The sequence below is a fragment of the Rana temporaria genome, chromosome 1, assembly GCF_905171775.1.
Source record: "Rana temporaria chromosome 1, aRanTem1.1, whole genome shotgun sequence".
NCBI lineage: Eukaryota > Metazoa > Chordata > Amphibia > Anura > Ranidae > Rana > Rana temporaria.
Window position 1 is genome coordinate 101,657,655 of NC_053489.1, and position 26,118 is coordinate 101,683,772.

The 26,118-nt window shown below is 46.7% G+C and overlaps 1 protein-coding gene across 2 annotated transcripts in view; it reads right to left on the reverse strand.

Moving 5' to 3' along the window:
- The window catches only part of LOC120929744 (beta-hexosaminidase subunit beta-like), an 88,351-nt gene that overhangs the window by 40,927 nt on the left and 21,306 nt on the right, over nt 1-26,118 (reverse strand). For both annotated transcript variants that reach the window (XM_040341435.1, XM_040341434.1), the window contains exons 3-6: nt 14,436-14,501; nt 10,703-10,749; nt 7,663-7,773; nt 2,241-2,342 (exon numbers count right to left, since the gene is read on the reverse strand). In XM_040341435.1, coding sequence (XP_040197369.1) covers nt 2,241-2,342; nt 7,663-7,773; nt 10,703-10,749; nt 14,436-14,501 — 326 coding nt within the window. The remainder of the gene's footprint in view (nt 1-2,240; nt 2,343-7,662; nt 7,774-10,702; nt 10,750-14,435; nt 14,502-26,118) is intronic.

Genomic DNA, 26,118 nt, shown 5'->3' on the forward strand with positions numbered 1-26,118 from the left:
TTTCCCGCAGGCGACGACGGACATCCGTAAAGGAACGCCTTCTCTTCTGCAGCTCCTGGGAGAAGTCAGGATACAAATGGATCGCCGCATTTTCATGCTTCAGCTCCGGGTGTTTTCGGGCCTCTGCCAGGATCATGTCCCGGTCCCTGAAATTCAGGAGGCGGACCAGGAACGCACGCGGCCATGCACCCACAGGCCTCTTGCCGGTGGGGACCCTGTGAGCGCGCTCCACTGTGTAGACAGGGGACAGATTCCGCAGGCCCAGGAGTTCTTTAAAGAATGTCTCCGCAAATTCCACCGGGTTGGCTCCCTCAGCGCCCTCTGGGAGCCCAACCACCCTGACATTGTTGCGGCGGAGGCGATTTTCGGCGTCTTCTGAACGGGCCATTAGGACCCTGACCTGCTGTTGCAGCTCCCCAACCGAATGAGCGGTGGAGGCCACCGTGTCCTCCACCACGGATATGCAGTGTTCTGCCTCTGACAGGCGGCCTCTAAACTTGTCCATGTCCTGCCTTATCAGCCCACACTCTATGGCCAGGGTGTCAATCTTACCCTCCACGGAGGACTTGCTGTCCGCAATGGCCGCCAGGATCGCGGCGGTGGACCGACCTCCCAGCATCCCCGGCGGGTCCTTCTCTTCCATCTGCGGTCCCTCCAGGTCCAGCGACTCGAGGTCCGCCATCCAGGATTCCGTTTGCGCTGCCACCGAGGCCGGGAAGGATGGTGAAGGCGGCAAGATGGCCGCCGCGCGCGTGTTTGGCGGTGGGCGCCGGGCAGAAGAACTCGCCGCCTTCTTGGCCGAGCCGCGCTTTCCAGTCATCGGGAGGACCGGGGCTGTCCCCCGGACAGGAGGAAGAAGCTTGCTGAGCAGGATGGCACCCTAAGGTAAGGATGGAGACGGATTCAGAGCACGGATGGCAGGAGCACAGGCAATGCACGTCCGTCTCTCTCTACATCCCGGCCACGCCCCCGTACGTCCATTTTTTTAAAGATTGATATCTCGGTAACGGCAGCAGCTGCTGCCACAACCGAGGTATCAATCTTTAGTGTGTGCGGTCTGGTAAACGATAACTGCGGTCTCCGCGGCGGATTCGCCGCGAGATTGCCGTTATCGGTGGCCGCCGCTCTCCCGCGCCCTCCGCTGCTTACCGGAGCCGTCGGTAGCGGCGGAGCCGATCGGGACGAGACTGAAGGAAAAATCTCCTTTGCCCGTCCCCATAGCTCTGCTGGGCGGAAGTGACGTCAAAACGTCAGTCCCGCCCAGCCTCTTAAAGAGACAATATTTTTTTTTGTCATTTGAAAAAGTGACATTTCCAAATTTTTTTTTTTTTTTTTGCATTTAAGCCCAAATATGAGATCTGAGGTCTTTTTGACCCCAGATCTCATATTTAAGAGGACCTGTCATGCTTTTTTCTATTACAAGGGATGTTTACATTCCTTGTAATAGGAATAAAAGTGATCAATTTTTTTTTTTCAGTGTAAAAAGTAATAAAATAAAAATAAATAAGAAAACAAAAAAAAAAAAATTTTTTAAAGCGCCCCGTCCCGACGAGCTCGCGAGTAGTGCCCGCATATGAAAACGGTGTTCAAATCACACAAGTGAGGTATCGCCGCGATCGTTAGAGCGAGAGCAATAATTCTAGCCCTAGAGCTACTCTGTAGCTCAAAAAATGCAACCTCTAGAATTTTTTAAACATCGCCTATCAAGACTTTTAAGGGTAAAAGTTTGACGCCATGCCACGAGCGGGCGCAATTTTTATGCGTGACATGTTGGGTATCATTTTACTCGGCGTAACATTATCTTTCACAATATATAAAAAAAAATTGAGCCAAATTTATTGTTGTCTTATTTTTTAATTCAAAAAAGTGAATTTTTTCCAAAAAAAGTGCACTTGTAAGACCGCTGCGCAAATACGGTGTGACAAAAAGTATTGCAATGACCACCATTTTATTCTCTAGGGTGTTAGAAAAATATATATATATAATGTTTGGGGGTTTTAAGTAATTTTCTAGCAGAAAAAACTGTTTTAGTCTTGCAAACACCAAATCTGAAAAACACCTAAGGTCTGGAAGTGGTTAATAAACAAATAAAAAAAAAAAAAAAAAACAGTTAATGTTTATTTTTATTAAATACTCCTTATAAAAAGGAAGCGATTACTTATTTTGCTTCCGCTCTCCATTTATTGTGTGTGTAATTACACAACTGGAGAATTGGCAATACCCAAAACAAAATCACTCACCTTATTACTCAATTCAGGGAATGCTTCACTTTGGTAAGGGAAAGACGGATCATCTACTATATGCCAGTGAAAGACATTCATTTTGTTAAATGCCATAGCTTCCTGAAACAGAAAACATAGTATTCATGTTAAAGGGGGGAGAAATAGCATCTAGCTTGTGAAAGGACAATGAATATACATTATAAACCTCAGGACACATACAGCATGGCAGGGAAAATTCCTACTGTATTACAGGAATGGATTGGATTTTTTATCTTAGACTTGCATAGCAATTAAATGCTGAGAAGGTACAGACACAAACACACCTCAAAAAAAGCCCAATGCATACCCAGGTGCTAGATCACTGCACCAGCCCACTGCCGATACCATGCGATCGCTGTGGCCAATCACAGCAAATCACATGACAATTATGCACAATGAAAGCCTTTGATACATGCCTTTCATTGTGGACCATTGAGCTCTGCGATTGGCCATTGATCATATAGTACTGTCTGGGCAAATCACAACCCATCTGCACCATGCGATCATCTGTGGCCAATCACAGCCATCACATTGTAGCTTAAAACTGTAAAATCCTGTTAAAAACAAAACCAGTGAAAAAAAAAACACACACACACACACACACACACACACACACACACACACACACACCCCGGATCACCTCCTCAGTGTTACTATGGCAACATTGCATTGCTCTGGTCACTGTATGCAAAAAATAAATAAATATTTATTTATATACTGCCACCAGTCAGTGTCCATGGTCACCGCCACACATGTAATATGATGCTGTACTGCACTGGTGATAGTATGTAAAAAATGTTTATATTTTATTTTTTGAAAAATTGTGACAAAAAAAAAAAAAAACACACACACACACCAACTTGCCATGCCTCTTACTAAATACCTTGAACGGTCTACTACAAAAGGGGTTCATTTGGGTTGTATTTGAACTGTCCTTCCATTTTTGGGCCTCAAGGAATGGTAGGCCTTCAGTACATCAGGACTGATCAAATTTCAGATAAATATACCATAGTGCTACAGACTAATAGGTAGATTCAGTAAGAGTTAGGCCGACTTATCAGTAGATAAGCCGACCTAACTCAGAATCTACGCCGACTTATGTTTAAGCGTATGCTCAAACAGAGATACGCTTAAACATATCCAAGATACGACGGCTTGCGCCATCCTATCTTAGATTGCAATATTTTGGATGCCCGCTAGGTGGCGCTTTCATTGCGGTCGGCGTAGAATATGTAAATGAGGAGATACGCCGATTCACGAACGTACGCCCGGCCGACGCAGTACTTTTACACCGTTTACGTAAGAGATAGGCCGCGTAGAGCTAGGCCCTATTGGAATAGTAATGTCAAGTATGGCCGCCGTTCCCGCGTCGAAATTCGAATTTTTTCGTCGTTTGCGTAAGTCGTCCGTGAATCAGGATTTACATCGTTTACGTCAGGGGTTGACAAATTTGCTTGGAATCTAGGAGCCAGCTAAAAAAGTTAGGAGCCAGAAAATGCGTCCCGACGAGCTTTCGCGCAGAAGCGAACACATACGTGAGCAGCGACCGCATATGTAAACGGTGTTCAAACCACACATGTAAGGTATCGCCGCAATTGGTAGAGCGAGAGCAATAATTCTAGCCCTATACCTCCTCTGTAACTCAAAACATGCAACCTGTAGAGTTTTTTTACACGTCGCCTATGGAGATTTTAAAGGGTAAAATTTTTACGCCATTCCACGAGCGGACGTAATTTTGAAGCGTGACATGCTGGGTATCCATTTACTCGGCGTAACATTATCTTTCATAATATAAAAAAAAAAAAATGGGGATAACTTTACTGTTGTCTTATTTTTTAATTTAAAAAAAGTGTAATTTTTTCCCCAAAAAAGTGCGCTTGTAAGACCGCTGCGCAAATACGGCGTGACAGAAAGTATTGCAACGATCGCCATTTTATTCTCTAGGGTGTTAGGATAAAAAATATATATAATGCTTGGGGGTTCTAATTAGAGGGAAGAAGATGGCAGTGAAAATAGTGAAAAATTACATTAGAATTGCTGTTTAACTTGTAATGCTTAACTTGTAATACCAACGGCCACCACCAGATGGCGCCAGCTCACACATCTGGTGGTAATAACTTGTAATACAACGGATCACCACCAGATGAAGCCAGCTCACAAAAAAAAAAAAAAAAAAAATTTTTTTTTTTTTTTTCCCCCCCCCCTTCCAGACCAAGTCGCCAGGACCCTATTTCTAGTCGCCATGGCGACCTGGATTTGTCGAGCCCTGGTTTACGTCCACGTCAAAATCAATAGGCCCGTGCGGCGTACCTAGCCGCAATGCACACTGGGAAATGTAGGCGCCCGGCGGATGTGAAGTTAGCAAAAAACGTAAAAAATGTAAGGTCAAGCCCCATTAGCATACAACACGCCCCCCTCAAACACATTTGAATTAGGTGCCCTTACGCCCGCCGATTTAGGCTACGCCGCCGTAATTTAGCAGGTAAGTACATTGTGAATCATGTACTTGCCTAGCTAACTTACGGCGGCGTAGCTTAAATGCCTTAAGCTACGCCGCCGCAAAGTTAGGCATAGGTACTTGAATCTACCTACATATATACAGTTATTTGCACTAAAGAAATGTAACAGGATACATTTTGGCCTACATTTATGAAGAAATATCATTTGTTACCGTTTAACAGAAACCTGAAAAAACTTTTCAAAATCTTCAGTCTTTATATTCATTTAGCAAAAAAATGTTAATAACTAAAAACCCAGCAGTGAATAAATACCACTGAAAGAAAGCAAGATTTGTGTTAAAAAATAAATAAAATTCATATGGGTAGAGTGTTGCATAACCACACAATTGTCATATAAACCGACAGTGCTGAAAGCTGAAAAATGTTTTGGGCAGGAAGGGGGTAAATACGTCCAGTTTTTAAGTGTATAATTTTTTTTACAATTATGGTCGGGATCCCCGCAGAGCCTGAAAAAGTCTGACGTCAGTCGATAGCGGGCTTTAGCCCACTGTAGGCCGATTCGGAGTCAAAAGGAGAGTGTGAGCAAAAAAGCTTTGGCCATACTTCTTTTAATGCGAGGTAGTGCTGAATCCACAGTGAGAACCACTTTTGCATAATTCCTCCCCAAACGAATACAAGGCCAATAAGCAGAACTTGGTGCCAGAAGGTCACTTCAAGGCTATCCCCACAATTGGGTACAGATGCAGTACTCCAAAATCTAGGCTGAGGGTGACCATGTCAAAGAGATGCAATCAAAGACAAAAGCGCCATCCGCATTGCAATAAGAGTCTTGATTGAAAATAAAATAGGTGCTGGCCAGAAAAAGTTAGTTTTTTTTAGGCCCTTTTCACACGGTCACTCCATACAGCTCTATGGAGTGTCAGATGTCAGCAGAGACATGTCCGCTGATATCCAACCCGATCAAAATCAGACGGGTGGCGATACGTCACCATTCGTCTCCATGGCAGATCTGATGAGATCTGATAAAAACGGACATGCTGTCAGTTTTCGTCCGATCTCTCCATATGAGACGGTGGCGCTGGACAAGGCCCTCCCCGCTCAGTGAGCAGAGAGGGACCCATCATCTGCCGGTGTAGTGTCACATTCCGCTCCCCATCACAGATTGCTCTGGAAGTGACGTTCCCATCGCCGCCATCTTGCTACACCCCACACCATTGCACAGTAATGATAGAGCGTGAAGGGAACAAGCGGACATCTTGTTGCACCCACTGGAGTTTTAGATTTCACAGTTATTTTCAACACAAAACGGAGCTTATATGCTTAAATACAGTGTTTGTAAATCCGACGGACTGTTTACATGTTAAAATGTGAAAATCAGGAGGTGTTCCCTCACATTAGCAACCATGTAAGGTCAGCAGGTTTGCTGCTGCTTTAAAAATGTAACCAGTCGGATTTCCAAATACTGTTTTTAAGCACATAAGCTCCATTTTGTGTTGAAAATAACTATGTAATCTAAAACTCCGGTGGGTGTAACAAGATGTCTGCTCGCCCCCTTCACACTCTATCATTACTGTGCAGGAGTGTGGGGTGTAGCAAGATGGCGGCGACAGAACGTCTCTTCCGGAGCAATCTGTGATGGGGAGCCGAATGTGACAAGACACCGGCTCAGCAGAGAGATCTACCGCTGAGCTGGCAGACCGCTGAAAGCGGATCCGTCCGTGTGAAAGAAGCCTTACACAGCTGCAGAAACATTCATTCTTCCAGCAGGTTAGAAAAAAAACGAGACACGTGGGAAGAATCATCCTGGGATGGCCTACAGGTTTTTTTTTTTGTCAGCATCTCATTCTCTTGTAGGTGGCAGTGTAACCCAGAAGTTAAGGCTTTCAGTGCCCATAAATGGACAAAAAAGGTTGTTGCAGGTTGTGCAGACAGAGGGGTTTATTTTTTTCATTAAAGCTGGAGTGTGCAAAATCAGGCTTCACTTCTGCATAGAAACCAACCAGCTTCCAGGTTTATTGCCAAAGCTTAATTGAACAAGATGAGCTTAGAAGCCGATTGGTTTCTATGCAGAAGATCAATTTTGCACTCTCCAACTCAAGTAAATAAACCCAAGTGTCTCTATAACCGCTTCAGCTCTGGATGATTTCCAGAGCTGCGCCATTTTAACTAGTAATTGCACAGTCATGCAACGCTCTACCCAAATGAAATTGATATAATTTTTTTCACACAAATAAGATCTTCCCTTTGGTGGCATTTGATCATCACTGAGTTTTTACAATATAAAACAGGAAAAAAAAATGATATATATATATATATATATATATATATATATACACACATATATACACATATACACACACACACACACATACATACATACATACATACATACACACACACACACACACACACACACACACACACACACTTTGTCCAAAATGTATTCCAGCAATCAACAACTTATAAAAGGGACTCATATAAAGCAGCAGTCAATCTCACATCACCAGTGACATTACTATACATGGTCACTCTACTAATAGCACTGGCTGGGAAGGGAGGAGGGGGGGGCAGTCAACATAGAGCGATCAAGAAATTAAACACGTGCCCAATTATATGTAATAATGTACAGTGTGCTGCTTTTACTAACCGATCTGTTTCTCATCCTTGCATCTTACTCTATTCAAAATGGGCAAAACATAAAAAATAAATCACCGGACCCTTGCTGCGAGCCGCATTCGGCTCATATGTGAACCAAGCTTTAGGAAGAGAAGAGGTTCAGGGGCTGCCATTGCTAAACTCCCCTTGAGAATGCTACTATGTTTTAGTCAGTAACTTAGAAAGCACTGAAGCCAGAGAATCAGCATTTTCAGGAGTTCAGCAATGGCAGCCCATATATAGACTGTACTAGGATTTCTTTAACAGCACGTTCCAGTGTCACTTACCAAAGTTTTTAGGATAACCTTTAGAGGCAGATAATGTCTGGATGTGTCCAGTAGTAATCCTCTGTGGGCAAACCTTGGAAAGTCAGTAATCTGAGTTTTGTTTATTACAAACTAGAGGAAGAACAAGAAAAATATTTTTTATACACAGCTGTATTAGTAGAAGAGAAAAATAAATAAAATAGATGTCAAGAAGACAGCAAAACATTTTATAATGAATTTTTATATCTGCATTACTGTTTTAGAGAAAAGCTATGTGCAGTTTATAATAGGTCAATGCTGTAAACCATAAAAGGAGAAGTATGGACTTTAAAAAAACAAAACATACATACTCGCCTCCATGCTGAAGCAGCGGGGGGATGCTGCAGCTGTCCAATGTCAGCTCCAAGACTGAGTACCGAGTGATCACATGACCACCAATTGCTCAGTTCTTATCTGCTCAGAGTGGAGAGCAGTCACTGTCAACGCTGGACAGGGAAGGGAGCAGGAACAGGGGACTGCGGCTCTCATCAGCACATTAAGAGGCTGAACCAGCTGCCAAACAGGCAGGTGGATCCCAACAAATATAGTTGGGAGCTTTCCAGAGCTTGTCAGCTGATAGTGGGCATCAGCCCAATATTAGCAGACCCCGGGACGCAGGAGATCAAAAATAATTGTACTTCTGGTCAATAATAAATAAAATAATAATAAAAGGGGGAAAAAAAAATAAAAAAATAAAACACTTTAGCCATACAGGGGTTGGACAAAAATGGAAACACAACATAATTCTCAGGTGTCAAAGCGATGACATGTTTTCAGTTGAAAGCAGAAGTGATATAACATGGGCGGTATGCAGCATAAACTCATACAAACATTAGACACACCAAACTATTAAGTTTGTAAATCTTATACAACCACTTTTACCTACAGGCAAGCCTATAATAAGGCTTACCTGTAGGTACCACGAATTTCATGCACAGTTTAGGAGACAGTCACTGTATCCGCATGTGCCGACGTCATCGGCAGATTAGCAATGAAGAAACGGCTCGCTCGTGCAGTTTCTTCAGCTGCTGTGCCGTTACAGAGCTGGAGCCTAGAATAACTCTGGGGGCGACATGTCGCCGACGCCGGCCACATCGGTGTGCCGGGACCGCTGCAACAGCATCGCTCTAAGGTAAGAATTTCATAATGGACTAGTATGCGATGCATACGAGCCCATTATGCTTATGTCTTGCAGGTTTTTTTTTTTTAATCTGGGTTTACAGGCACTTTAATGGCCGCAGCCTTGTTTGTTTTTCACAAAAACAACAATTCACCATAAGGCCCCTTTCACACAATCGCTCGCCCTGCCCGATCGGGCCACCTATTGACTTCTATGGGCAGGCAGATGTCAGCAGATAGGGTTCCGCTGACACCCACCTGCCATCTGATAAGATCTGCTGAAAACAGATAGATGACGATACGTTCCCCATCTGTCCGGATCGGATGAAAATGGACATAGTTTTCATCCGATCTTCCCATAGAGGAGAGCGGGGCTCTGACAGGTTCGTCGCAGCACAGTGAGTGGAGACGGACCTGTCATCAACTTTCTCAGCAGTGATCAATGGAGCGATCCCCTGCTGAGTTGGTGGAGTCTGTCAAAACGGATCCGCCCCACGTTAAAGGGGCCCAACTCTTAAGCAATAAATACTTTAAAACTGTAAACAAGTCAGCCAAAAATCAGTGAGGCGCTCTTAAAACATCCCTCTGAATGGCAAAGACCCTCATAAGTCTCCTGCTTAAATATGTGTCCTGGAATGTTCTGGGGGGCCAGGTGACCTAAAAAGACCCATCCTAGAGGATGCCCAGAACATTTCCAATCAACTGACCTTTGACATATCACAAAATTCCCCATTGCAATCAATGGGGTGCTTGAAACTCCTACCATCATCCCATGAGGAAAAGGGGGACTTTAAAACAGGCTATTCCCCCTTACCTCACATTCTTTTGCTTCCGCTGTGTGAGGAGACACTCAGTTAACAGGCGAGGAGCCTCACTTTCATGATTCACTGCAATAATACAGAGTCACGTCAGAGCTTCCTGAGCTTCAAAAAGGGCAAATTGTTGGTGCCTGCTAATGCTGGTGACTGACTGCCATTTTTTGCTGGTTTTTTCGAGGTACAGTATCAAAGGTTTTGACGGTATATACAGTTTCTGGGAAAATGTCATCTGATAAGCATAAGCACCGTTACGTGGTCAACTGACTGAAAGAAACAAAAAAAAAAAAAAAAAAAAAAAAGGACATTGCACGGGATTGTGGCCCGGAATAATGTTTGTTAATTCCCAGAAGAACTCAAGCCATCTTGTATGCCAAAAAGGCAGGCCAACACAATATTAGGTAGAAATTTAGTTTTTACCTGGCGTTTCCATAATTTTGTGCAACCCTTGTACTTCTCTGTTAATACCCTTATTTAATATACACCACAGCCATGAGATAAGAGTAGCATTGAACAATGGCCACAGATCCCGTGACTGACCATTTGCAGGCCACTTCAGCCATCTGCAGGTGCCCTTTGCCATCTTCAATATAAAATGTCAGCGCATTTTGGCTGTGGATAATGATGCCACTGCCAACACAACCGACATGGGAACTCAATGCCTGCCGAGACATCTAGACTCTGGGCACCTAAAGCACTTAAAAATGATGTTGCTTTATTCCTAAACTTTAGAGTGCCACACACGTGACCGCCCACCGCTCTTCTCCTGGCTGACATCAGCGGCAGATTCTCAGCCCCTCCCGCTGTAGTTGTCAGATCAGGAGAGGAGCGTGGCGAGCAGTCACGTGTGCGCCAATCGGCACTATGAAATAAGGGATAAAGCTACACATTATATAGAACATACACTGGGGCATAAAACTTTAACACAGGGCATTGTAGGAAATACTAGCGCACACTACTGTGGGACTACACATCTCAGCAGATACTGAACTTCCACACTAGTTGTACTGGTAGCATTATACATTGCCCCTGTAGTTCTGAAAACGATTGAGAGGCACGTATATCACAGCAACGTAATCAATACTTACTGCTCCATTGCTGTCTTTATAAACTAACTGGCTGAACGTCTCAAGACCTAAAAAGATAAAAAATAATACATTTAGCTTCAGTAATCCAGAAAAAGTGCAAAGTCAGGTGTGTTTCCTTGTATGTCAATGCTGAAAAACACATTGAAAAACAGAAAAGGCAGGAATACGACTACATGCTGCCTTTTCACCGATGACAGCCCAGCCTGCCAAAATATGGCGCCTCACTCCTTTCATAATTCCTTCATAATGCAGATTGAACAAATAATCTTTAAAAGTGTAAATCCCTCATGTCTTTCTGGTAGGGGTTAGTGACACAAACATCTACAAAGAAATATTGCCATGGAATATATACCGAGATGGTAGAAGCTGGCAGGTGATTCAACCTATGGGCAACCACCTAAAACTGAAAGGTCAGGTTTGATGGAACCGATGAGCAATGATTTTTTTTTACTGGTTAATAAAGTAATACGTTACCAAAATCGGCTGACTGCTTGCCTACCAAGATGTGGAGAGGGCAAACAATACAAAGCCTGTAAGGAAAAACTGGGCCTGAGCTGCCATACTAAAGTATAACTAAAAAGACAAAAGTTTTTGTTGGGGGATTTTGGAGTGGGGAGGGATCAGAACACTTTTTTCTATTGCTTTCAGTGTGTCTGTTCACCCTCTATATTAGTCCCGTTTATGGTCATCACCGAAAGTAAGAAGAGCTTAAATTTTGGGTTGTCCTTGGAAAAGTTAAAGGGGAAATCTGCCAATGGGGGGCACCAATTCTGGTGACCAGGCGGTCCCCAAGGAATTCCCTTAATTTGCAGAGATTTCCTGTTTTGGCTACGAGACAGGAAGTGAAATCTCAACGTGACAGAGATGGCAAAAAAAAAACACCCTCCTATACTCTATCCAAAATAGGAAGAAAAAAAAAAAACCTTTGCCAATAATTCTAATCCAACTGTGCTGTTGCCGCAGCAATATTACCCAAAAGCATTCACAGGTTAATGTCTTGGGTAGGAGTAAAAGGAAGCAGCAGCAACTGACAGTTTGTGATAACTGTCTCCCTGACGCACCTTTGCATCAGCAAGAAGACCTCAATCTCCAGAACAGTTGTCCAGTAGAGCCTTGTCTAAATATATCAACAAGTTTCAATAGGACCATGTTTTTGTATATTGCTCTCTCCTGTTTTGGGCGGTAAGCATCATGTCTTCCAGAGTGTTAATGTTCCTGACTTTGTTGAGCCACATTGCAATGAAGGGAGTGTTGGAATCCTTCTAGCACAATGCAATACAAGATTTGGCGGCATTAAGCACGTAATGAAGGACCGAGCCACGCTCTGTGTGTCTATGGACACACACAGCCGGCTTGGGAATAAGCCAGCATCACTGCCACCTTAACAAGCGTCTTGCTATAGGGCACTCAGCAGAGGAGAAGAGGATTGGGGTGGCTCAGTGCAAAGCCACTACAGAGCACGCAAGTATGACAGGATTGTTGATTTTACATTTTACACTCACATTAAATGAGGGAGCTATACACATCAATCTTTAAAACGGCACCTTTCTGTTATTATCTCTGGATAAACAGCAGGTTGAATCACAGAGCAGATTTTTTTTATATATCTTGGAGATTCTCAAGGTCAGATTTTAAAAACCCAGCTCTCAAATCGCCCCCAACACTCTAGCAGAATTGCATGATCCCTGCTAGATTTTTTTGTCATATACTATAGAGAAAAGAGCAGAAGGACATTTAACCCCCCACTCCTTCACAACCAAAGGTGTAAGGCTCTGTTGTGATAGGGCAGATTTCACTTCTGGTTGCCTGAAGAGATGTAAGGTGGGTGATTTAGTTCAACCTGCAGCCCAAGACGGCTACGAATGCAGCCCAATACGAAATCTTAAAAACTTACGTTAAAAATTTTTTTTTTTTGTAAAAATGCATTTACACAAAAAAAGAAAACATGTATTTGGTTTTATATTCCTAGAGTAAAATCTCCCACTCTTCACAATCACGGCTTATTCATGTCATCAGTTTTTGGCAGCACCTATATTTGTAAGCAACAATTTAAAGCGGTGGTTCACCCATAAAAACGACTTCCCCCTATTACACTGCCCCCCCGCATTACAATACGAATATGGCATTAATTTTTTTTTGGCTGCTGTACATACCTGGGTACAGCTATTCACCCGTGTCCTCCGGGTTGCGAGTCCCGCGGGAGTGGGCGTTCCTACCATGGCGGTGATTGACGTTTTGACTAAAAAATGAGCTCCCCCCGTCGCGTAAGCCGCGTCACGACTGGCGAAAAGAGCCGAACTGCGATGCGCAGGCGCAGTATAGCGCCGACTCGCCGTTCGGCTCCTTCCGCCAATCGTGACGCTGCTTACGCGACGGGGGGAGCTTGTTTTTTAGTCAAAACGTCAATCACCGCCATGGTAGGAATGCCCACTCCCGCGGGACTCGCAACCCGGAGGACACGGGTGAATAGCTGTACCCAGGTATGTACAGCAGCCAAAAAAAAATTAATGGCATATTCGTATTGTAATGCGGGGGGGCAGTGTAATAGGGGGAAGTCGTTTTTATGGGTGAACCACCGCTTTAAGGATAAAGCACACGAAGGGCAAAATTAGAACCAAAATATCTGATGAGCACCTTGAGAATTCATTGAAAATTGCTACTACACCCGTCCAGATATTGATGCGTTCGTTTATCAAAAACAGGTGTCAAACAGGGGGTCTTAATTTTATAATAAAAATTAAGTTTTCAAATTCAGATGGGTACATTATGTAGATCAGTGATTGTTAACTTGTGATCTGCCCGACTTTCTGCTCATCAGCGATCCTTATTGTTAGTGGATTTTATTTGTGACCGAAGACAATTCCTCTTCTTCCAAAGAGGCCCAGAAAGGTAAAAAAGTTGGACACCCCTGATTTAGTTCAATAATATTGATTAATAAATTAAATATCAATTATTGGTGCACTAGAGCTTTAATTTGTAAGCCAATTAAAAAAAAGGGACTTTGGGCTGAAATGAAGATTCTCGTCTGCTCAAGACTGCATTAGGAGAGAAGTATGGGGATTTTGTTTTATTTTAGAATCATACTTTACCTAGATACACTGATAAGAGCGCTTAAACACAACCCATCGTTTGGTTCTCGGAGATCCTTAAGTGCAGAGATGGCAACTGTCAGTCACTGCTCTCTGCCCCTCCAGCATTCACTAGAGCGCTAGGCTGTGGAGGGGGAGCAGCCGGCTCAGGCTCTGAGTTGCTCGCTGAGAGGCTGAGCCATGTGACGGTCCAGGCATGTGGGCGAATCTCGGCCTGTGACCCGTGATCATTCCAAGCCTGGACCGGCTCTGTGACATCAGCCAGCAGCAGGCTTCAGTCTGCTCTCTGCTGAAAATGGGTCACAGAATGAACTGCACTCCTGTGATCCACAGGAAAAAGTACAGCTAAACAAGGTTTGGCTGTACTTCTCCTTAAGTGGATCAACGAGTGTCCAACAACCGTGCTCCACTTATATAAACAAAAGCACATGGTCAAGGGGGAACGCCAACTTTCACCATCAATGACTTACTGTCTCCGTGCAGCCGCAGCGCAATACCCGACTATACAGGTGGAATCTATAGTTCCAACACTGGGAGATGCAGGAAACAGGACTGATCCAGGTTAGTAAAATCCCGGATCCCAGACAGGTAGCTTGTATTTCAACTGGAGATACTAGATGAATACTGTATGGAAAATTGCTTACCCCTCACAGCACCCCAGACTTGACTTGCTTGAAGAACAGCTCCATCTTCATTAACTGACAGCTTATCTACAATGGAAAAATAAAATAATCATAAAATGATTAAATGAATGAAAACAGGACCCCTTTCAAAGGTTTTGAGTGGATAGGGATAGAGTTGGCATGTTGCTAGCAACTTGTTTTTAAAGCGGAGTTCCAGTTTAAAATGCAACAAAGGCCTTAATACTGAATACTTTTTTTGTTCCTTTTGTGTTAATTCTCAGCTGGACTTCCGTCCTACCTCTTTGCGCTGAGGTACGTAATTTACGCTTTTGCTTTGGGCGCTCCTCCCCCCCGCTGCCTTCCGAGACCTGTGTGTGTCCCAGAAGTAACGAGAGGACCATTCAGAAAGTGCAGCGTGTATCGCGCCCAAAGGCTTCACTGCCGGTTTCCCTTACTAGCAATGCCAGCGCCTGCACCCAAAGCCGATGGATGGATTGGCTTGGGGTGCCGTCATCACGGGAATCCTGAACAGGTAAATAAATAGCACATTAATACGTTATTTTTTTTTTAATACAGGCTGGAACTCCGCTTTAACAAATTTTAGACCGAACACTCAGCCAGTTTAAGAATGATTGTCAATCCAAAATATTCTCCCTCTCCCCCTCTCCTAATTTTACCACAAAAAACGTATTGACTTGAGTATAAGCCTAGGGCAAGAATGCAGCAGCTACAGTGAGTGAAAAAAAAAAGGATTTTTGTACTCACCGTAAAATCCATTTCTCTGAGTTCATAGACGGACACAGCCTTCATTGACCTTAGGGTTATGCTTCTTCCTACCAGGAGATTTAGGCAGAATTCTACAGCACTTGAGGTGTTAAAAACATTCCTTCATGCCGCTCCTCCCAGGGGGCGTGGCTCCCCCAGGCATAACCCACACCCTGCTCTAGCAGCTTCAGTTCACAACAAGCAGTACAAACCAAGGAGGGGTGGGTGCTGTGTCCGTCTATGAACTCAGAGAAATGGATTTTACGGTGAGTACAAAAATCCTTTTTTCTCTTTCGTTCATAGACGGACACAGCCTTCATTGACCTTAGGGACGTCCCCAAGCAGTGTCAAAAAAATTCGAGGGGTGGGAAAACACAGCAAAAACAGGTTACACCCCAAACAAAACCGGAGTTACTCAACGGAGGAACTCCAACCTTAAACTGCCGCCTGTAAAACCCTGCGGCCGAAAGAGGCATCAGAAGATGCACTCACATCCACCTTATAAAACTTTGAAAAAGTGTGGACCGACGACCAGGTCGCAGCCTTACACACCTGTAACACAGAGGCTTGATGTCGGAAAGCCCAGGAGGCCCTGGTCGAATGCGCCGTGACCCGAAAGGGAGGCGCCCGCCCCTTCAGGGCATAGGCCTGAAGCACAACCTGTCGGATCCACCTTGAAATGGTGGCCGACGAGACTGCCAGGCCCTTACTGGGACTGGACACAGACACGAACAGCGAGTCCGACTTCCGGAACGGAGCTGTCGCCGACAAGTAAACTCGAAGGGCCCGAAACACACCCAGAGAATGTAAAGTGGCCTCCTTCTGGTTTTTCGGCTGAGGACATAAGGATGGAAGAACAATATCCTCGTTAATGTGAAAGGCCGAAACGACCTTCGGAAGAAAAGAGGGCTGCGGGCACAGCACCGCCTAATCCTGATGGATGACCAAGTAGGGGGCCTTGCAGGACAAGGCCGCCAGTTCAGACACGCGTCTGATAGAGGTAATAGCTACCAGAAAGACCACCTTCTGCGACAAAGTCAGCAAAGGGATCTCCCGAATGTCCTCAAAGGGGGCACGCTGAAGCGCCGAGAGGACCAAATTCAAGTCCCAAGGAGGCAGCGGAGGGCGCACCAGGGGGGTCACATGCCGGACCCCCTGCACAAACGTGCGAACCAAAGAGTGCGCTGCCAAGGGACGCTGAAAATAAACAGCCAGAGCAGAAATCTGGCTCTTGATCGTGCTCAAGGCAAGAGCCTGGTCCACTCCCCGCTGTAGGAACAGCAGGATCCGGGACACCACGTAAGAATGGGGGTGCCACTTAATCTCCTCACACAGAGATATATGCTTTCCATGTACGATGGTAAATTTTCCGAGGAGTGGACTTCCGTGCACGCAGCATGGTAGAGATTACCGGGCCCGACAGGCCCCGGTCCTTCAGTACCTGGCTCTCAACAGCCACGCCGTTAAAGCCAGTGATCGTAAAGCAGGATGGAAGATCGGACCCTGAGACAGGAGATCTTCCCTCAGAGGCAAACGCCAGGGGGCGTCTGCCACCAGACGTACCAGGTCCGCGACGTGGCCAATCTGGGGCGATCAGGATCGTTGGAATCCCTTCGGCTTCCACCCTGCGCAGCAGGCGAGGGAGGAGCCTTAGAGGAGGGAAGGCGTAAATCAGGTGATAGTGACCCCAGGGAGCCACCAACGCGTCCGACGCGTCCGCCCACGGGTCTTTTGACCTGGCCACGAACCGTGGCACCTTCTGATTGAGACGGGACACCAGAAGGTCCACGTCTGGAGTGCCCCATTTTTGGTACAGGCTCTGAAACACCTCCGGGTGGAGAGACCACTCCCCTTGATCCAGAGTCGTGCGACTTAGGAAGTCGGCTTGCCAATTCTGAACCCCCGGGAATGTATACGGCCGACAGAGCCGGAACGGACCTTTCGGCCCACCGAAGTATGTGAGCGACCTCCGTCGCTGCAGCCGAGCTCCTTGTGCCGCCCTGATGATTGACGTATGCCACGGCCGTGGCGTTGTCGGACTGGATCCTGACAGGACGGCGCTGCAGTTCCAGGGACCACCTGGCAAGGCACAGCCTGATTGCTCGGAGCTCCAGGATATTGATCGGCAGGCGGGACTCCTCCCGAGTCCAGCGCCCCTGGGCTGACTGGGTGCCCCAGACGCCCCCCCAGCCAAAGAGGCTGGCATCAGTCGTGACCACTGTCCAGCGGCACGGAAGAAAAGACTTCCCGGACCGAAGCACCGGAGACGTCAGCCATCACGCCAGGGAAGACTTGGCCAGATGGCTCAACCGAATCTGGCGATCCAGAGAAGATGGGACCCTGTTCCAACGTGACAGAATCTCCTTCTGTAGTACCCTGGTGTGGAATTGGGCATACGGAACCGCCTCGAAGGAGGCCACCATCAGACCCAGAACCCTCATGCAGAAGCGAAGAGATGACCACTTCTGGGTCGACAACCGTCTCACTGCAGTTTTTCCGATGGGAGGAACACTCTTGCCTCCCCCGAATCCAAAACCAGCCCCAGGTGTTCTAGTCTCTGGGACGGAACCAACACTGACTTTCTGAGATTCAGAATTCAGCCGAACTCTTGGAGAGTCCGACACGTGATGGACACGTCCTCCTCTAACTCTGAGCCTGAAGAAGCTCTCAGGAGAAGGTCGTCCAGGTATCCCACGATAGCGATCCCTCGCTGCCTTCGCAAGGCCAGGATCGGGGCAAGCACCTTGGTGAAAACCCGTGGCGCCGAAGCCAGACCGAACGGGAGGGCCACAAATTGATAGTGGTCCTCCCCGATCGCAAAACGCAGATACCTTTGGTGTCCTTGTGCAAATGGGAACATGCAGGTATGCGTCCATGATGTCCAAGGACGCCATGAAGTCCCCCTGGTGGAGGGCCGCTATGATCGATCAGACCGACTCCATCCTGAACCTTTGCACTTTGACAAAGGAGTTGAGGGCCTTTAGGTCCAGGATAGGGCGAACCCCTCCCTTCTTGGGGACCACGAACAGATTGGAGTAGAACCCCTGAAACCGTTCCTGCGAGGGAACCGGCACAACCACCCCCCTGTCCAGAAGATCCTGGACAGCCCCGGACAGGGCTAGCCGACGATCCGGAGGAAGCCGGAGGAAGCTGGAGGTTGGAGGGAAAAAAATCTGTTTTGGGGGACAAGAAAAACTCTATCTTGTACCCCGAGGCAACCACCTCGCAAACCCAACGGTCGGATAGAAGAGAATTCCACCAATCCGCGAATTCGTGAAGCCGTCCCCCCAACCGAGACCCGGGCGGGGGCAGACCTTCATGCGGAAGCAGGTTTGTCCGCAGGCTTGTTTGGTTTGTTGAACCTGGGGCGCTTACGCCCGGCAGCAGGGGCTTTAGCACCTTGCGGACCTTTTCCCGCCGCGCTGGGCGCACGAATAAAACGCTTAGGGGTAGTAAAAGTAGGACCTTGCTTGCGGCGAGGTTCCTTACCCTTCCCAGACTGTGGGAGCAACGTGCTCTTACCACCCGTGGCATCCTTAATGATGTCATCCAGGGACGCCCCAAAAAGCCGTTTGCCCTTAAAGGGCAAATCCACCAAGGCCTTTTTTGAGGACCGGTCAGCCGAACCAGCATTTCAGCCACACAAGGCGGCGCCGAACCACTGCGTAGACGGAAGCCCTGGAAAGCAAAGGTATCGAATCCATGGCCGCCTCGCAGAGAAACTTTTGACCCTGAACCAACTGTTCAGCCAGGTCCCTAGAGGACTCGGAAGCACCTTGGACCTCCAGCTCCTGCAGCAGGAGCTTCGCCCTTTCAGTTAGCGTCTGTGCCACCAGGGCTCCGGCCAGAGCCGGCCTCACCGCCGAACCCACTACCGAGAACAGGGAACGGGCCACGGCCTCCACTCTCCTATCAGTGGGGTCCTTGAAAGCAGGAGCCCCCTCCACAGGCAACGTAGTAGCCTTGCTCAGTCTGGACACAGGAGGGTCCACTGACGGAGGAGAGACCCACTTTTTTAAGAAGTCCTCCTCAAGGGGGTAACGGGTAGCAAAGCTTTTAGGAACAGTAAAAACTTTTTGCGGTGTATCCCATTCCTTATACAACATATTGTCCAAATAAGGAACACAGGGGAATACTTTAGCGGTACGCGGTGCTTTGCGGAATCCAAAAAGGACTGACAACGCCGGTGTCTCCGCCACATCCTCTAATTTTAGAGTCTCACGCACCGCAGTAATAAGAGCCCCAACAAATTCCTTGTCAGCCGACTCTGCAGCAGAGTCATCCACGCTGTCCATGTGGGTTAAGCCCGCATCCTCTGACATGACAGAAGCAGCAATAGCATTGTCAGATTCTGCGTCAGATATGTCCCCAGAAGCAGGTTCAGGGAGGGGGGGGGCGCTTTTTACCCCCCAACCGAGCACTGGCTGCTTCAAACCTGGTGAGAAAGGACTCCAGGACAGCCGACACCGTCTCAACAGATGTGGCAGGGGAAGGGGCGTTAAGGGTTAACTCCGGCATTGTTAGGAATGAGGGGCCTGATTCAGGCTCCATAGTGTAGCTGCCGTGTCACCCCCACTGCCAAGGGCAGGAAAAAAGTCCCCCACAGGTCACCTCCCGGCCGCTAGAAACACAGTATGGGGCCCCTGGGACTCACCAACCCCCTGGTACAGCGCGGTCTGTGAAGGACAAGTCTGTGCTGAGAAGAAGCTGCAGCGCTGCGTCTGTCCCCTCAGAGGATTTGCGGTCTTTTTTCCCCTCGCCAAAACGGCCACCAGAGGCCGAACTAGAGCTGAAAACAGCGCTGGCCACAAGAAAATGGCCGCCGAACAATGCAATCGTGGCTCCGGCAAAATGGCCGCCAATGGCGCAGATTTAAAAAGACAGTGTACCCAAACTGTCAGCACACAAAATACAGCACACAGCACACAGAAAAACGTCCAGAATGTCCACCGCAGTCCCCTGCAGTGACACAAAACAGTCCCCGCCATACCACGGACCCGAAAATGAGCCCCAGAGAAAAAAAAAACCCATACAGCCGTCACCCAAAGGGGGAAGGAGGGAGGGGAATAAGGGAGAGAGGAAAGCAGGGAAAAACCCTCAGTCGACCTCCCAAGGGAAAATTCCAGCCAGACCACTTACCTGAGTAAGGGGCCACTACTTGCCTGTCCTGCGACTACCCGGCTGGAGGTATCCCAGACAGAACCAACGTCCGCGAACGGCATGGCTGTCGGCCAGACACACTGTGACAAAGCCATAGAGACCGGTCATATGTGTGCCCTAGAACAAGATGTTCCCCAGCCGCCCCTGGAGCAACGGGGCCTGTCGTGGACGTCCCAAAGCTGAGCTGAGGGCCGGCACACGCTCGAAGGCCGAACCTGGGGGGACTACAAGGGTCGAGGACCCAGCCTGTCACCCAGTCGGCTGTTGATAGAAGAATCGCAGGATTCAAAAATGCAGGAACAAAATAAAAAAAGCGAGAAAAATCGCAAGAAAAATTGCAAGAAAACTCCAGAGTCCAGGACTCCAGAGAGAGCCTGACTGTGTGGGTTATGCCTGGCGAGCCACGCCCCCTGGGAGGAGCGGCATGAAGGAAAGTTTTTAACACCTTAAGTGCTGTAGAATTCTGCCTAAATCTCCTGGTAGGAAGAAGCATAACCCTAAGGTCAATGAAGGCTGTGTCAGTCTATGAACGAAAGAGGAATAGGGTCAACAATGCCCATCTGCATGCCTCACTGTGCCCATTTGTATTGATGAGGAAGGAAAGCCATATTACGCTGTACATGGTCTCCTCTGATTCACAGCAGGGCTGTGTATAGGAAGTCTGCGCCGTCCACCGTGACAAAGCTCCGCCTACTCCTCATCACGGACGGACAAGGAGGAGGCGGGCTTCTCGTCCGTATATGGCTTTTCGTCCCTCCTCATCAATACTGACACAGCGGGAGAGGAGAACCTGGCTTGAGTATAAGCCGAGAGTGGCTTTCAGCACAAAAAAAAAAAAAGTCTGAAAAACTTTTCTTATACTTGAGTATATACACGGTACTTTAATCACTGTGCACATGCAGAGAAGGATAGAAGCGGAAGCTTGGTGTTTTGCTCATTCACATCAGCCCACCACCTTGTGCATTTCTATGCCTCTCCAACCCTTAAAGGAACACTAAAGGCAAACTTTTTTTTTTTTTTTTTTTTTTTTAAATAACAAACATGTTATACTTACCTCCACTGTGCAGCTCGTTTTGCACAGAGTGTCCCCTAACCCTGTCTTCTGGGGTCCCTCGGCAGCTGTCTCGGCTCCTTCTCGCAAAAGCTTTCCACCTTCATGGGAGCGAGCTCGCATGGTGGAAAGCTTTTGCGAGCGCGCTCCCGTGATACAGCGCCGTCCACCGGCCCCGCCCCTGGACGCGTCATCCACTGTGATTGACAGCAGCGCCAGCCAATGGCTGCGCTGCTATCAATCCGTCCAGCCTAGCCAATCAACGGCCAAGCTGGGGACCGAAGAGGATCACGTGGACGCGCGCGGGACTTTCGAGGTCAGGTAAGTAAAACAGGGGTTCGAGGGGCGGTACCGTCGGATGTTTTTTCACCTTCATGCATAGGATGCATGAAGGTGAAAAAACATCTACCTTTACAACCCCTTTTCCTATGCAATGCTGTGCACCAGACACAAAACATGCTGCCTCTACTCTACAATAAAAGTAATGATAAAAACTGACAACATTCATTGAGCTAGTGTATTCAACTTTTACAAATTAGTACTTTTAGAAAAAAAAAAAAAAAAAAAAAAAAAAAGGTATGTTTCCTCAAGCCACTTCCAATTTGAATGGAAGCATGCATGGAAAACTATAGCCGACCATAGACTTAAAAAGGAGAAGTTCACTTGTTAAAATAAATAATGCATTTTTTGCCGAAAACCCCCCCAAAGAAAAGCATTACAGCAGCAATCAGCAGATCGCAGGTGCAAAGTAGGACTCTACAGACCGTGTAAGCTCTCTGACAGTAAATCGTATGGGAAGCAGTTTAAAAAAAAAAAAAAAGACAGGAATAATCATTGAACTACCTAGAGCCCCAATTAGCGCCCTGGTAGTTCATTGAAAATTACAAGCCGTCAGCCACAAAGACTGTCAGTACTTGGATGTCTTTGAATTATAGAAATCTGTGAATGAATGACAAAAGCTGTTTGGGTGGAGTGCCCAGCACAGCTGCGCGCTTTTTAAAAAGTGACAGCAGGTACGGGGAGAAGATCCCCGACCTGCTGTCACAGATAAGGCTCGGATCGGAGAGTGGCTGCAGGAGTGGGAACATATCCCAACCCTAAAAAAATAAATAAAATATGGGTGGAACATGCAACATGTTCTCAAAGGCGAACTTATCCTTTAAGACCGATTGGAATGTACAAGAACAAGCTTCCCTTTTAAAGACATCTCTTGGTTGAGCTGCAAATTTGAATGTCATACGATCCAGAACTTGATTTATTGCACTCCTAGGCCACAGATATGGTGTCAGCCCAACATAACATCGGATTGTGTGACCATTGCTGGGGAGTTGAGCTTGCTAACCATGCACAGGCCACAGAGATAAGATACTGTCATGAAAATTTTACTGACCATCTGCATGTCTGGCGTATCGACAATAATGGATAACCTTGACCAGTGTATGGTTGATCAGACATGCTTGAAGAAGTCAGGCAGTTATAAATGTTAATGTTTATCTTTCAAGTGAGCACAGTTGTGTAATTTCTTTTAAGTACGTCAGAGGTTTGGTGTATTTGCTGAAACAAAGGCCTTTAGTGCTTTTATTATTAAGCAATGCACACCCAACATCCCGTGATTAAAGTGGATAGTTCTCTAAATTATGTTTATGTAGAAATCGTATTATTTCTACATTTATCACCAAAACTCTTGACCACATTTACAGCAAGCACTTTAATTTTATTAAATGGAGATTCTTTAGGTGCTTTAATCCTTCAAACAGGCATGTACAGAGTTTTAGAAAGGTTGCAAAAGCCTGGCTAAATGAGAGTAAACCTCCGGCACCAGTGCAAACTGACCTTCCCACATGGCTGGCTTATAATGATTGGTCTTGGATTCAAACCCCAAAACAAAAATGGAATATATTGCAGATTGCAAGTTCTTAGATGTGGTGGCTAAAACTTCTAATTTTCAGCTGGCAATACTGTGAACACTTCCTGTCCTAGGGTGGCTACTCACATTTATTACACTGTATCTATGGAGGCAGCCATTGCTGTCACACTAGGACATGGTTACAAACATGCCTCCCTCTCCATTTCTATTACAAGGCCAGGCAGGGGGTACTTTCTATGATTTAGAAAACCCTCAAAGCCCAGTTTCAAAAACTTTTTCTAGAGCGATTGATGACCGATAGGCACATACAGCCGATAGCCATGAACAGAATTTAGCAAATCATCTAGTCCATGGGTCTCCAAACTACGGCCCTCCAGTTGTTCAGGAACTACAATTCCCATCATGCCTAGTCATGTCTGTGAATGTCAGTGTGTTACAATGCCTCATGGGATGGAGGGCCGTAGTTTGAGGATCCCTGATCTAGTCTCACACTTTGCCCATCAGGCCAAGGCTTTCACAGTCTGCATATACCTAGAATACAATGGGTGCCTTAATTATCATTAAAGGTCAAGTTAAATGTTAAGGTATCTGCACAGCAAATCACACATTGGACTATAACTGGTCACTTTCATGCGTGTTTTTTCTCCATTGGAGTTTCACACAGACGATCGGAAATTCCGATCGGATTTCCACCCCCCTTGGGAAAAAAAAAAAAAAAAAAAAAACAACACCATGTTCTATTTCTAAACTCTGCCGAAAAAAAAAAAAAAAAAAAAGTCAGATGGGGCCCACACACGGTCGGAATATCCAATGAAAAAAATTTGACTTTTCATCAACGGAAATTTCGATCGTGTGTACAAGGCATTACACACAAAGTGGATGGGGGAACCCACCCTGAGTGATTGTATTTTGACAGTGGGACGACTTCCCCCGTCATCAAAATACACTGATCAGCGTTTCCGGTTATAGCTTGCAGCACTGACCAAGCAGGTAAAATCTGATTGGGCGGTTATGCCAAACTCAAATCAGTCAGTCAATTAACGTCTGTACAACCCAAGGAACACACCCAAGCTCATCACAGCTGACAAGGCTTAGCTGGATAATCAGTCAGTGTCAGTTCAGTGAGGGAGTAGGACGCTTCCCGACGAGTCTGCTCTCTCCAGGGACCAGACAGATAGCCAGCTAGACACCGCAGACAGGCAGGCTCCTACAATCTTTGCTGCATGAATCAACTTGCAGCCCATAGGACCGGCTCCTTCCTTCCTCTCTTCAGGTAAGACCCTGTCTTTCAGGGCCATCTTTCCACCCCCAGGAATCGCTAGTGACCGTCCTTTTCAGGACAGCCACTCCAGCGATCCAAATTGCGGCTGTTTACCTTCTCTTAGAGCCGCATGCACCCCAATCAGTCACCCATAATCACCCAGGCCACCCGCCGCGCATAGCAGCGCTCTTTTCTGGCGATCTGCGGCTCTTTCCCGCTTTCACGCCAGACCAGGCCTTATTCGCAGCCGCCGCAATTAGGAAAGACCGCGGCTTCAGCCGCGGCCTAGCGGTGCGCCGCAAAAAGGAGCACTGACAGCCTCGAAATTTTCCTGGAATTGTCAGGGATCATCCCCCTATCCCTGGAGGATCCCATCCTCCCCTGGATTAACAACCAGCTCATACCCACCAAGCCAAACAGCCCCCAAACCTGAGGCCTGTGGCCCGATCGGCGGCCATCTTGGTACTCCTCAGCTACAGTGACACCCTTCCCCCCATTCCAAACAGTACTTGATCCAGGGTTTCGTCCGATCGCCTTTCAGGGATCAGGAAGGAATTTTTTTCCCTGCGGCAGCAAATTGGCTTAGCACTGCCAGGGTTTTTTGCCTTCCTCTGGACCAAGGCCAAGCGAGAGGATTCAGCGAATCTTCCCTCTATTGCAATTAATCCCCCCCCCCCCCGGTGACTGGCAACAATGGTTAAACTGCGATACTCTGCAGAAACGATTTGGGGTCTGAGACAATTCGCAACAGTATTACCAGCCGTCACCAAAAAGGCCTTAAAAATAGACCAACTTTTGAGATTCGATCAACGATCGACCATCAAAAATTTCAACCATTTAACCCAGCTCAAGCACATATCATGTGCTTTGATCAACACAAGATCGGCAGTAAAACACCGATCAGAAATCCACGATTTCTTACTACAAAACGATCTAGACTGCCTCTTTATCACAGAAAGCTGGCTTTCAGACGACTGCAACACCATTCTTGGAGAATTGGTGCCAGAAAATTATCGAATTATAACGGAAAACAGAATAGGGCAAAGAGGAGGAGGCTTGGCGGTGATCCATAAGTTTCATATTGCAATCACTAAGCCGGTCCTTCAAAATCCTCTTCCATTTATGGAAACCCTTACTCTTCAACTTCAAACTAACCCCCAGGAGACTGTTCACATTCTCCTCTGCTATAGGCCACCTGGGCCAAAATCGCAGCTTCTACCATCATTAACGGAGTTCATATCCACTTATACCCTTAACAGCAAACATCTTTTGCTGCTCGGGGACTTCAATCTGTGGGCCAACTCCTCACAGGATCCCATTGCGGATGCCTGCATCGATCACCTGGAAGGATTAGGACTACAGCAACTTATATGCGGTCCCACGCATGCTTCAGGTCACACACTCGACCTAATTTTCAGACAAAATCTGAAAATAAACATTTTGGGAAATGAACCTTTGCCATGGACAGACCACCATGCAATTAGTTTCATAATTTCCAAAATTCCACCAGTTATAAAAGCACCCAAGCCGGTGACAATACACTGGGCTAGATCTCAGAAGAAGCTCCATTCAGAACTCTTCAAATCTACCTTGGGAAACC